Genomic DNA, 12192 nt, shown 5'->3' on the forward strand with positions numbered 1-12192 from the left:
TCTGAGTTGCATTGCAGGGGTTTCTTTATAGTGGTGACATCCTGCATTTATAGAAGAAGAGATAAGCTGCTAGCTCCATGCTTTCCTTGCTTCCATACTAATGCATATTGGCCTTTATCAATTGCAAGTGGCAAGGTGGGTGACACAATGGTAATTAATGGTTAGTTAAGAGCAGATGTTCCAGCCAGGGTTCCTACCTCTTTCCACATTGCCGCCAGCTCTCAGGTTCTACTTCTTCAGTCAAAGTTGGGTTCTCAGAAGGAGACTCTAATTCAGGGAAGACTCTGTAAAGTTTGGGGGCACCACTGTTGCAAATTTTGGGTTCTAAGAATCCAGCTAGCACCAACTGCTTCCCTTTTGGTGAGTTGCAAAGAACTACTACTATGGTTTCAGTCAAAGGTTGGCACAGAGTGCAGAGCTTTTAGAGGTGCTAGCTGGATGTTGTCAACGTATATGTGCTCCTTTTATGCTCAAATTAGAAATGTGCCCATGGTAAAATTATAGCCATCAAACCCTTGTTTTATTTCATTCACAATAAGTTTCAGCTCCTGTATTTTTTTTCTCGGTAAGGCTTGTCGACAGATATGTAGCGTATTTCATATTCCAAACCAAAAGTCAGTACTCGTCTGGTGTTCCCTGTAGGCCTGTATACTTGCAACAAATTAGGATTACTTTATAAACACTACATACTTATATTTAGGTCAGCTAAAAATGGGGCAAAATTCACTCCCAAAAATTACAAATAAAAACTAGTGGTAAAGTATATGCACCTTTGAAAGAAATTCACATGTTTGGATCGACGTATGGAGATTCGAATTGCTGATAGATACGGAGCGCCAAGAGGTGCCTAATGACAGTGCGACTCGATGATGCCAGCGGTGGTGGTGCCTCCGTGGCGTCCAGGTATCCGTAACCGGTGGTGACGCGACAGCGGTTACCGTGGTATCATTTAAATGAAGGTTGGCTAAATTAAGAATTTTAAAAAAATGAAAAAATCAATAAAATTATTGTTAATACGTATGGAGTTATAGAGCAGTTTGGTGATGAAATTTTATGAAAATAATATTCGTAGGATCATAATCTTGGCTAGAACCAATTATAAATTGTGGAGAAATAAGGGCGCTACTGTTCATTAAGGCTCATGACCTATCCATCAAAGAATCTATCTATAAAAAAAAAAAAACTCATGACTCATGGAACAAATCTAACGAACAAAATCATCTGCATCGAATGAATGGCTCAGATCCACCTCCTCCTCTCAGTCACCTCGGTCACTCAAAATCAGCCGCCTCCTTCGCCTCCTCCACCTCTCCGCCGCCGCCATCGTCGTGGACGCCGCCTCCTTCCCCGGTGCCCCCTCCATCATGCACGAAGCTCCGGGCAGCCCTGCAGCGACACGGCGTAGGTGGTCATCGGTGCCAGGTGCGTCATCCTGCCCTCCGGTGGAATCTGCTCCGGCGTGCCGTCGTTCACGATGTTGGCCGACCTCCTGATCTTGAGCCAGAGCCGCCACCAGAGCACCAGCGCGTCGGCCGTTCCGGTGACAATCACCAGCCCCGTCTCCGGCGACGCCCGCACCTTCTCCACCCCTGCTCCCACCCACCCATGCACGAAGCCCAACATGTCAAATCAAATCGATCGAATGACGATCATGAGAGTAACATTCCTAGCTGATCTTACCGTGCATGTTCTTGATGGCCCTGCGGATCCTCGTAGCGCATTTGCTGCACTGCACGTTCATCTTGAGGATGACGGGCTCCGCCATTAACGCACACACAAAGCTCTATGTCCTCTTATCTACTTCTGATCTGATGGAACAAATCAAGCCGAAATAGGAAAATTGAGAGATTAATCCTTAAATTACTAACCTTGATTCGTCGACTGACGTTGATAATTACCTGCCGTGTGTTTATTTTTCCATTCCATTTCGCAGCGATGACATCGATCTTGTTCATCTGCCCTACAATATTTGTACCAACTGGTGTGACTCATAACTCATTGTCTCAAAGAACAAATCCAACGATTCAGAATTATCTACATCAATTTAATGACTTAGATCGACTATACGTCCGCATTACCATGCATAGAAAAAAATCTTTCTATATATTAAAAACTTTCTATAAAATATAAATATATATATTTTTGATGTATGTAGCTCCTATAATTATGCTATATATTGTGTTTTCCTATAATTACAAAAATTGAACTTGTCGCTTGTTGAGTTTAAAAAATTTATAAAATTAATTATTATACACATAATTAGATTTCTAAATTTCATATGATTAAGATTTATGATTAAGTTTTTCTTTTACCTGACTTGTGATTTGTAGTGGATTTTTGTTAAGTTGTGATAAAAAGAACATTCTTCAATGGGATTGTATGAATTTACCTAAATACTTTATTTTGCATGAATTAGAAGATAAATCACAGTTGACTTGTCTTAAAGAGTCGTACGCATGTCTCAAAAAGATTCATATTTAGCTCATCTTTAGTATGAACATGCTTAATAGCATGGTGGATACAATGCATATGACCATGAAATTTTTTTGGTTGAACATGACATAGATAAAATTGTACAATGTCTGAAACATAAACTTTATTTCAATTAATTGATTTTTATTATCAGATATCACTATTCATTAGCACATGTATATTTGATATATGATTTGAATTAAATTAAAGTACAATTAGACCTTTTTTAGAAAAAAAATAATTTAAGTAACATGAAATTAAATGGTGCATATAAATATTATGATACCGTAGCGATAGTATGGGTATATTGCTAGTTGTTAGTAAATTACTACAATATATTATGCAATATTTGTTCACCGTGCATCGGCTACACGTGTGTATATATATATATATATACTTACACGTATAAAATTTAGACATACAAATTTTATACATGCAAACTTTATACATAAAACTTTTTATACATAAATCTATACATATAAACTTTACACCTATAAAATTAAGATCTCTATTTGTAAAGTTTATATATACATATATGGAAAAATCTTTATACATGTAAACTTTATATACACAAATACAAACTCTCCATATAAAAAATCTAGATAGATATAAAATATTGTATATAAACAAAAAATATAGATTTATATGTATTATAAAAAAATTATAGATATAAATTTATACATATAAACTTAAAACCCCTATTTGTAAAGTGAAAAAAAAAGTGCCAGCCAAGTTGGGCCGTAACAGTAGATGGGCCATGTTCTGTGGTGTCGGCCGGCAGTGCCGCGCGGCGCGAGAGCGCGCGACCGCGCGAGCATTAGCCTTTTCGCCCCGAAGCCCCCAACTAGCGCGAGCTCTACACGGCCCAAATCCGGCGAGGCCCGGTCTCCCCGCGAGCTGCGCATACCAGATCCTCCCGGGCTTCCCTCCGCCGCCGCCAACGCAAAGCTCTACGGCGATGGACGCGGCGGCGCTAGGGGCGGCACCCGCCGCCGGGCCGCCAAACTCGGCCGCGCCCTTAGGGGATCAGCAGGCGGCAGCGGCGGCTCCCCGGGCGGAGCGGCTCAGCGCCGGGGTGCAGCAGCAGCTGAACCTGGAGGGGATGCGGGCGCGCGCCGTGGGGCTGTACAAGGCCATCTCCCGCATCCTCGAGGACTTCGACGCCATCGCCCGCACCAATCCTAACGCCACCCCCAAGTGGTACTGCCCCCAACCCCTCCCCTTCCCATCCCGACGGATTGCTGGACGGAGTGAAGTTCTAGGGTTAACCTTCTTAGGATTTATGCATGCATATGCTTTGGAGGGATTGCTCAGACATGCGGCTGATCCGTGGTGCGTGGCAGGCAGGATGTGCTTGGGCAATTCTCGATGGTGAGCATGGAGCTCTTCAATATCGTGGAGGACATCAAGAAGGTGTCCAAGGTGTTCGTGGTCTATCCCCGGAACGTTAATGCTGAAAACGCTGCCAGTATGCTGTTCCCAGTAACCTACTTCTCTTCTCTTGTGCTGTCACCCGTTGATCATTATGTCTGTAATAATCACACTAATTAGGTAAATGTTAGATCCCAACTCCCAAGTAGAAAGCTTTTTGCGATGGGTAGAAAAACAGAAGCATAAAGTTTGTGGAAAGGATATTTGAACATAATGTAGCATGGAATTTCTCTGCTTAGTTCAACCCTCCACAGAACATTGCCTTGGGCAGCTGTTACACATACCCAGCTAAGCACACCACTTTTGAGTACATGGCCTTACCAAACAGAGTCTTTTCATGTTCAATGTTGCCCAAAGCCTGACGAAAAGACAGGTCATCTGTTATGAGAACCGAGATATATATTACAAGTGATTTCTGCTATGCGCAACAAGGATAGATGATATCTAGTAGTGTGGTCAGTGGAGAACTGGAGATATTGTAGTTATGCTGCATTTGGTAACAACGAGAGTATTTATACATGTCATTTCTTTTACAAGTCTTACAAATGAAGAACCAACCAGTGACCTCTCACTTCCTGGCAATAGTTATTTCTTTGTACTAATATTAAGATTAAACTTCAAGCTGTTATGATTAGTTTGCTTTAGTTTAAACGAATTTTATCCTAGGGTAAACTGGTAAAGTTTGTAATGTAGCATGTGTATATTAAGAACCATTTTTTTCAACAATTCCCTATTTTTGGGATAAGTGATAGGAATGTAAAGACGACCTAACAAGATGATAATTAGTCAGTTTTGCTGTATATGGTTGTGATGCATCACACTTTGTGCTCCCATGTTGTTCATTTGCTTCTAGTGTTACAGTATTTCTAGTCCTTTTCTGACATTCGTTGGTACTGCAGTACTGCCTGTAATGCTTTCGTCAAAGCTGTTACCTGAGATGGAAGCTGAAGAAACTACAAAGAGGGAGAATTTGTTGTCTGGGATAACAAATCTACCAGTTCCTGCACAAATTGAAAAGTTAAAGGTGATTATTTCTGTTTCGAAATTTCAAAAATATGTAACTTATTATACCTGCATGTTAATTGTTTGTTAATTTAGATGGGACATTCTGCCATTACTTTCAGGCTAGGATAGATATGATTGGAAGTGCATGTGAAACTGCTGAGAAAGTAATTACTGAGTGCCGCAAGACTTATGGGCTAGGAGCCCGCCAGGGGACAAATCTTGGTCCTACGCTGGACAAGGCACAGGCTGCAAAGATACAGGAGCAGGAGGGCCTACTTAGAGCAGCTGTAAATTATGGTGAAGGTGATAACCATTAATGGACTAGTGGTGTATCAATATTGCTAGCAGCTTAAAAATTACTTTGAATTTAATTTTAGCATACACTTCTCCTTGTATGTAATGATTTCATTGTTTATAGTCCATGATGGTTTAGTCTGACTTTTCAGGTTTGCGTGTACCGGGAGACCAAAGGCAGTATTCATCTCTTCCTAGCCATTTAGTGGAAGTACTTCCTTTTGGAGACGGTACGCATAATTTTGGTGATAACTTTGGTTTGTTTCTGTGACATAATTACAAGTTCTCCATGGTTCACCCGCTATTTTGAGCATTTGGACTATAACATCAATGAGTTGTTCATGTGCGTTACATGTTTTTTTAATAAAAAAAATCTATATAACTAGGTGCTGCTCTAATTGTTGCCATTTGCACAGTATGTTTGTCTGATATATTGCTTCAACAAAATCATATCACTACATTTTGTACTTGCAGGTGTGTACCCCAAAAATACCTCAACATTTGTACCTAATGTTGTCAATGCCCAGGGAAATCCAATGCAGGTTTGTCTAGAGCCAGTAATACCAGCTTTGACCACTTCAAAATTAGAAGATGTCTACATTATTGCTAGATGGGCTAAAAGAAGAAAAAAGTTACAAAAGGCAGACTTGAAAGTTTGATGCATATATCACATGACATTAGTCTTCTCTCTAGGTGTTATTACCGTTGTATCGATCGGCCATATAATTTGCAGTGGTATATTGGCATTCCTTTCTATGATCAACTGTATTATGGGCCTATTCGGTTTGGATGAATTTCAACCTATAGGAATAGGAATGCATGTCCCATCGTCCATTGGAATTTTTCCAAGAGGTTTGAGTGGATAGAAATTTTTCTATGTTCTCTCTACAACTTGTACGAAATATTTTTTCTTTGGTTTCCCTATACTTCATTCATACAAACCGAATGGCTTTCATAGGATTTGATCCTTAGGAATCCTTCCTTTGTTTTTCCTCCAAACCGAATAGGCCCTAAGTGTTGGTTAGAATGCTTTCTTTTAAACCAGCATTAAGATAATTACATTTCTCAGTAGCAATCATCAACCTAACCTAAACTCAAGCAGACCTTTGATGTTTCTATCCTGGCGTTCAAAATGTGGCCTTCATTCTAATAGCAGGTGTCTGGAGGACAGTTACTTGGCAGACCTGCTCCATCACCTGGAGCTACAGGAACACCCAATTTTGAAAATGTATCTACTCCTCCAATGCCGTATGCAAACTCCCCTAGGTCAGGGACCAATATGATGAACACCCCTTCACCCCAGCAGCATCTAACGGCACAACAACATAGGCAAAAACTGATGCAAACATCTCAGCAACAGCAGCTACATACTCAACAGCAGCTAAGACCATCGGCTGCTGGGATGCTAGCTCAGGTAAGGTAATTTTTACTTCAGAGGTTTTTTTTTTAAGTTTATCATCTCAGTCGTCACATCAGCAAGAGGTGATGTAACTATTAAAAGCACTTTTCTTTTCTTTTTTTTATGCTGCTCTTAAAATCATTGTTAGCCTAAACGGTAAACGCTAGTCGGGCGGTTACCCACTGTCTAGCGTTTAAACGAATTAAACGCCGTTTAAACGGATTAAACGTTTTAAACGGTTTTTCTACTTTTTGCACAAAAATACACGATCTAAAATAATATCCAATGTATCACATATTTTGTTCATGATTCTAAAAGCAACAAATGTGAGAATGAGACGAGGCATACCTTATTCTGCTATGAAAATGTGAAACATCCAAGGAGTGGAGTTGTGGAGGCTATTACCTAAATTGAGAGGAGTTGTGCCGACCGTGAGGAGGAACAGAGGGGCGACGCTGCGCCGACCGTGAGGAGAGGAGCAGAGGGGCGAGGCCACGCCGTCCCTGGGGAGAGGAGAAGCAGAGGGGAGGCACCGCTGGTCTGCTGCGCCGACCGTGAGAGGAGGCGGAGCAGAGGGGGCGCCGCCGCCACCTGTTGGGAGAGAAGAAGATTGAGGCGTCGGCTCATCGCCACGCCAGCCGTGGGGAGAGGAGGCGGAGCAGAGGACACGCCGCCGCCCTAGTCATGGGGAGAGGTCGAGAGGAGTAGCAGTGCGGAGGCGTCGCCGTGGCGCCGCGCCGGCGTGAGGATGAGATGAGAAAAACGCAGAAAAGTGCGTCTGTGTGAGGGGAGGAGGAAAAACATCCGTGCGGCGGCTAAAAAACCCTAATCACACTTTTTTTTTTTGGCTCCGGCCCTGCCTAGCGCGACGCGGTTCTGGCTATTAAATTTTTGTTTGCCGAAACACCGTTTAACTCCTCTCTCCCACCGTTTAGACGGGCTGAATACCGTTTCGTTTAGCCGTTTAAACGGTTTCGGCCCGTTTAAGTCACTGTTTAGGCCCTAAACGAGACAGTTTGCCTCCGTCTACCGTTTAGACACCGTGCCATTTAGGCGAACACTGCTTAAAATTATTCCATCATTTACTTCAGAAATTCTTCCCTACTTTTCTAGTGCTTGATGATCCATGCTTTTCCTGTAGAGCACAATTCCTCAGCTACAAGATTTACAGGGGCAATCCCAACAAAAACTACAGGCAATTCTACCACTGATTTTTTTTTCCTTTTCTATGTATTGTATTTGGTTAATAGTAATAATTTCTTACAGACCTTAAACTTGCTGTAAAAACTCATAGGTCCCTACCCAACAGCAGATGCAGTACAATCAAGCCTTGTCGCAACAGTATCAGAATAGGCAGATGCAAGCTGCGCGCATGCAACCCGGCATGTCCCAGAGTCAACTGAACCAAGGAAATCAGCTAAGAAGTCATATTGGCCAGTTCACTGGAGCTGCAAACAGTGCAATGTTCACTGCTGCACAGGCATCTTCGAACTCACAAATGGTTAGATAGCATCTTCTTCTTTAGTAATTTAGTGTGAAAAAGTCAGTTGCTAGATATTTTACTTTGTTCAGTTTCATCTATCTTATAGATTTCTTTTCGGTTTCTTTTTAATACTCCCCTGATGTTTATGTAATTTGTTTATCCTTGCTTTTGCATTTAGATGGCAAATATACCTGGGACGATGCAATCACAGTCACTTTTGCCACAAATGCAAACCCTTAATCAGTACAGTTTGAATGCCGGGCATCCTCAAAGGAGCCATCCATCACAAATGCTGACTGACCAAAGTATGTAATGCCATATTCTTTTTATTTATTTATTGCTGATGTTAGAAAGAGATCTATATCTATATCTAGACTACTTTAAATGTCTGACTCTCATTGCTTTCTATAGTTTCTTTTATAAATTAGTCCCTGATTTTTCCTGATATTATAGAATAATCCAGATTCGGTTCAAACAAGTGATATAGTATAGTTGATAAAAAAATCTATGATTTTGTAATATATTACCATAGCACAACATGTGTGATTTGCTAGTAATATAAAACAATCTACTTGGCTGGCTCTGTTACTGTCAGACCTGGTAGTAAACTCAGAAGATATATGTGCTTATATTACTGGGTCATTATTCCACATGCTGATCATGATTCTGAAGAACAAAATATATTCGTACTGAGAGTATAGTATTGTATTGTGAGGTTAGGCAGGACTTAAGTACAAAATTGGTAGTACTATATTTGTACCTAGAAGCACTCATGGATATTTCTGGTAAAATTTTTAGTATGCTGTTTTTCTATATATGTTTTATCTCCCCTAGATTTATGTCTTGTCCAGGCCAAAAATTGAAAAATCACTAGCTGTGGTAATGGACAGTATTAGTTGAAAGTCTATAAATGTTTATGATTTATAAGTATCCATTTATCTATTTTTCTACCGCACTAATAATTTGTGAGGACGTGTCCTCAATCCTTGCTGGTTTAGATGTTATATTTTTTGAGCAATTTTCTCCATTATCTCCTGCTGCAGTGTTTGGTATGGGAGGCACAAATACTACTGGCATCATGGGAATGCAGCAGCAGCAGCAGCAATTTAATATGCAAGCAAATGCTCAGAACCTGCAACAAGGCATGACAGCCCTCCAGAACCAGACACAAAATCCAAACTTTGCCCAGCAGAGGCAGCAAAACCAGCAATGATTCAAACAAGGAGTGTTTTGCTCGGCCGAGGAAGAATGTCCTCCTCTTAAGTTGATACATGCCATCAGCAGAGGGCAGAACGTTGTGCGGTTGGCCAAATAGCGCAGCAGCAACTGTTGCTTTGTTCCTTATTGCAGGCCATCACCAATGGACATTAGTTTGGTTATATCTGCTGGTTATCCAATGTTGTGAGAAAAACGGATAATCCATGAATCATTTGTTATTGTAAATGGATGTAGATGTATCACTCACTATTAGTGAGATACTGACTAGACTAGCAGGGGGTCATTGAAGCTGAAAAGAAAAAAGAATGAATTAGGTAGCACTGTAACATTGTAACATGAAGTACGGTACTGTTTGATCCTACTTAACCTGAGTTCAAACAACCTGAGTTAAGATTGATCCCGTTTTCCACAGAGCTGCTCTTATGCGCAGTCATGCAATCATTTGTGCAAAGTTTTTGGCTTGCTATATACTCTGTTTTTCAATAGATTACACCATACTGTGTTTTGGAAGGTAATTCATCATAGAGTAAATTGCATTTCACTGCTTGGAGTGTATCACATTTCACTTTACTGGGTTTAGTATATACTTGTACTTTACATTGAAATTAGCTTTACCTTCCATTAGGTTGTTATATAATTGGAGAAAATATTGTGAAATATGAGCGAATCTTATGAACCTTTTTAAACTTAGGCCGTGTTCGGCAGTGGGTTGGGGGAGGGTTAGATATCCAACGCAAAAAACATAGTACATGATTAATTAATTATTAATTATTAAAATATAAAATAGATTAATATGATTTTTTTAAAAAAAACTTTCCTACAGAAACTTTTTTAAAAAAAATTACACCGTTTATTAGTCCGGAAAGCGTGCGCGCGGAAAACGAGACGGCTTAGATAACTTATGGGGAGGGGTCGAACGGGGCCTTAGGCATGTTTTTTTTTATTTGACCTTGTTGTTTTTTGCATGTATGTTGGATCTATTGCATTAATTTATTTTTTACGTAAATATGCAAAATTACATATCATGTTTAAAGTACATTTAATAATAAAATAAATCACAATAAAATAATTGATACCTGTTTAATTATTTTGTGAGGGGAGAGAAAACAATAGGAAGTGAGGGTAGAGAAGGAAAGGAGGAAGAAGGGAAAGAGAAAAATTGGAGATTGTGGTTTCTAAAAATTCCTAGGTTTTTTTGTCTTAATCTTAAGTTCTTCCCTATAAGGGTAACTTCCTTTTAGTTCATAAAAGCTTAAGTTTCAAATCGAAATTGGTTTGTTCCGTGATCGCGCAAATTGAAATTCTCGATTTTAGGTTCAACCTGTATTTTAAATCTGGGATTATGTCATGGAGATTCAGGTTAGGTGACCAAAACATAGTCGTAGTTGTTATCTTTCTAACACCGCTGGTTTCGTTCAATTTTGATGGTATAGGAGAAATGTTAAAATCATTACTGCTGACAGAAACAGGAGCAACAATTCGTTGTCCTTAATCAGAGGTTGATAGAGGCCTAATATGATTTTCTTTTCAAAATAAAAGTTGTATGAAATTTTCTATAGATATCCAAAGTGCTATATTTTCCAAATTCATAAAACGGATTTGGGCTTATGTATAAAACATTAAAAGAATCACTATAAATAGGTTAATATGGGTTCATGGAGAATTAAAAAGTTTATCTTTTATTATTTAATCTAACATATAGTGCACCAACATGAGTCCTCACTTCTCAGATCCAATGGCGTACATCTCTCGCGTTTAATCCAACGCTCAGATGGGTTTGCTCTCCCGTCAGATTTTACCTTCTATCCTTCTGCCCCCAATCTACAGTTTCCTCTAATCAACGCACCCTCCCTCACTTGTAACGTCATCGCCACCCCAAGCGGTCCTCGCGGTCACTGCCTTCACTCTCGGCGCCACCTTCACCGCCGCCGCCACCCTCAAATGTTGCCTCCACCACCTCTGCTCCCCAAGGCGGCTCCCGACGGGTGCCGCCTGACCTGCTCAGGCGCTCAGCTGTGTACATGGTGCTCGGCGCATTGCCAGGCGACAGCTCACCCCATCGCCGGTCAGCCGTCGCCCCCTCCCCCTTGTTGGCTTTGGCTTGTTGTGTTGTGAGAGTGTGAGTTCTAGCTCAAATACTCAATCTTTGTCTCTCTCTTTTAGATACTTAGATGTGGTTGACTGGTCGAACATTTCGAACTTGTTAAATTAGTCTATTATCAATGTGGTAAGATATTAATTTTATAGTCTATCATATTTTAACTTAAATTTTACCCATATATATGATTGTGGTGTTTAATTTTTTTGTCACATCAACTAACGATGTTGGAGATTGGAAGAGACTACCCACCCGAATTTTCCTAGGTACGCCACCGGAGATAATAGACAATGGAGACACTCTACTTTACGGCTGTGTGTGGAGCAAATGGTGTCTCGGCTTGAATTTTTTGGATTTTAATTTTATTTATTAAATTATTCACCATATTAATTTTGCGATTCAAAAAATCACAGGAGTAGCCTCCTCCCGCCCTCCCAGAGGGCGGAATGCTAACGTGGCACACAACGCGGCGCTCGGGTGGGACGGCCGTTAGCGCCGCGGCAGGCAAAAATGCACTAAGCCCCCTTCCGCCCTTACAGAGGGCGAGAAGGGGGTAAGTACAAAATTTGCATGGCCGGCCGACGAGCCCGCGGGGGGAGGGGGAAGGGGCCTGGCCAGTTTGCAGGCGGCCCCTTCCACCCTCCATAAGGGCAGTTTATTCGGCGGCCTTTATAAGGCCGCCAGCCCCCTTCCCCCTCCTCATTTGCCCTCTCCCCACTTCACTCACTCAGAGTTGAGGGGAGGTCTCTAGAGTGGCAAAGCCCTGCTGAAATTTCGCGGTGGGCTACAGTA

The 12192-nt window shown here is 41.0% G+C and overlaps 2 protein-coding genes across 3 annotated transcripts; one reads left to right on the forward strand and one right to left on the reverse strand.

Annotated features, from left to right (window-relative positions):
* Positions 1 to 1049: 1049 nt before the first annotated feature.
* On the reverse strand, positions 1050 to 1955 carry LOC107303890 (heavy metal-associated isoprenylated plant protein 3-like). Its single transcript, XM_015835174.1, has 3 exons — positions 1899 to 1955; positions 1681 to 1808; positions 1050 to 1589 (listed from the first exon to the last, which is right to left on the reverse strand). The coding sequence occupies exons 2-3, from the start codon at positions 1763 to 1765 to the stop codon at positions 1363 to 1365; spliced, it is 312 nt and encodes a 103-aa protein (XP_015690660.1). The 5' UTR covers positions 1766 to 1808; positions 1899 to 1955; the 3' UTR covers positions 1050 to 1362.
* Positions 1956 to 3374: 1419 nt separating this feature from the next.
* LOC102700318 (mediator of RNA polymerase II transcription subunit 8) lies at positions 3375 to 9711 on the forward strand. Of its 2 annotated transcripts, none has more exons than XM_040522197.1 (11): positions 3375 to 3672; positions 3816 to 3940; positions 4803 to 4927; positions 5028 to 5211; positions 5355 to 5432; positions 5677 to 5744; positions 6356 to 6616; positions 7743 to 7796; positions 7896 to 8102; positions 8263 to 8389; positions 9128 to 9711. In XM_040522197.1, exons 1-11 carry the CDS (start codon positions 3431 to 3433, stop codon positions 9295 to 9297), a joined length of 1641 nt encoding a protein of 546 aa, XP_040378131.1. In that variant the 5' UTR covers positions 3375 to 3430; the 3' UTR covers positions 9298 to 9711. The 2 variants fall into 2 exon arrangements, with proteins under 2 accessions (XP_040378131.1, XP_006650204.3); XM_006650141.3 differs by having other exon boundaries at positions 6359 to 6616.
* The last annotated feature ends 2481 nt before the right edge of the window (positions 9712 to 12192 follow it).

Source organism: Oryza brachyantha, chromosome 3 (assembly GCF_000231095.2).
Source record: "Oryza brachyantha chromosome 3, ObraRS2, whole genome shotgun sequence".
Lineage (NCBI taxonomy): Eukaryota > Viridiplantae > Streptophyta > Magnoliopsida > Poales > Poaceae > Oryza > Oryza brachyantha.

Bases quoted from the DNA above. Each gene is read 5' to 3' on its own strand.
- LOC107303890 (XM_015835174.1), bottom strand. From the start codon at position 1,765: ATGGCGGAGCCCGTCATCCTCAAGATGAACGTGCAGTGCAGCAAATGC. The intron at 1,590-1,680 runs GTAAGATCAGCT...GGGTGGGAGCAG, and splicing joins GGCCATCAAGAACATGCACG to GGGTGGAGAAGGTGCGGGCG.
- LOC102700318 (XM_040522197.1), top strand. From the start codon at position 3,431: ATGGACGCGGCGGCGCTAGGGGCGGCACCCGCCGCCGGGCCGCCAAAC. The intron at 8,103-8,262 runs GTTAGATAGCAT...TTTTGCATTTAG, and splicing joins CATCTTCGAACTCACAAATG to ATGGCAAATATACCTGGGAC. The intron at 8,390-9,127 runs GTATGTAATGCC...CTCCTGCTGCAG, and splicing joins ACAAATGCTGACTGACCAAA to TGTTTGGTATGGGAGGCACA.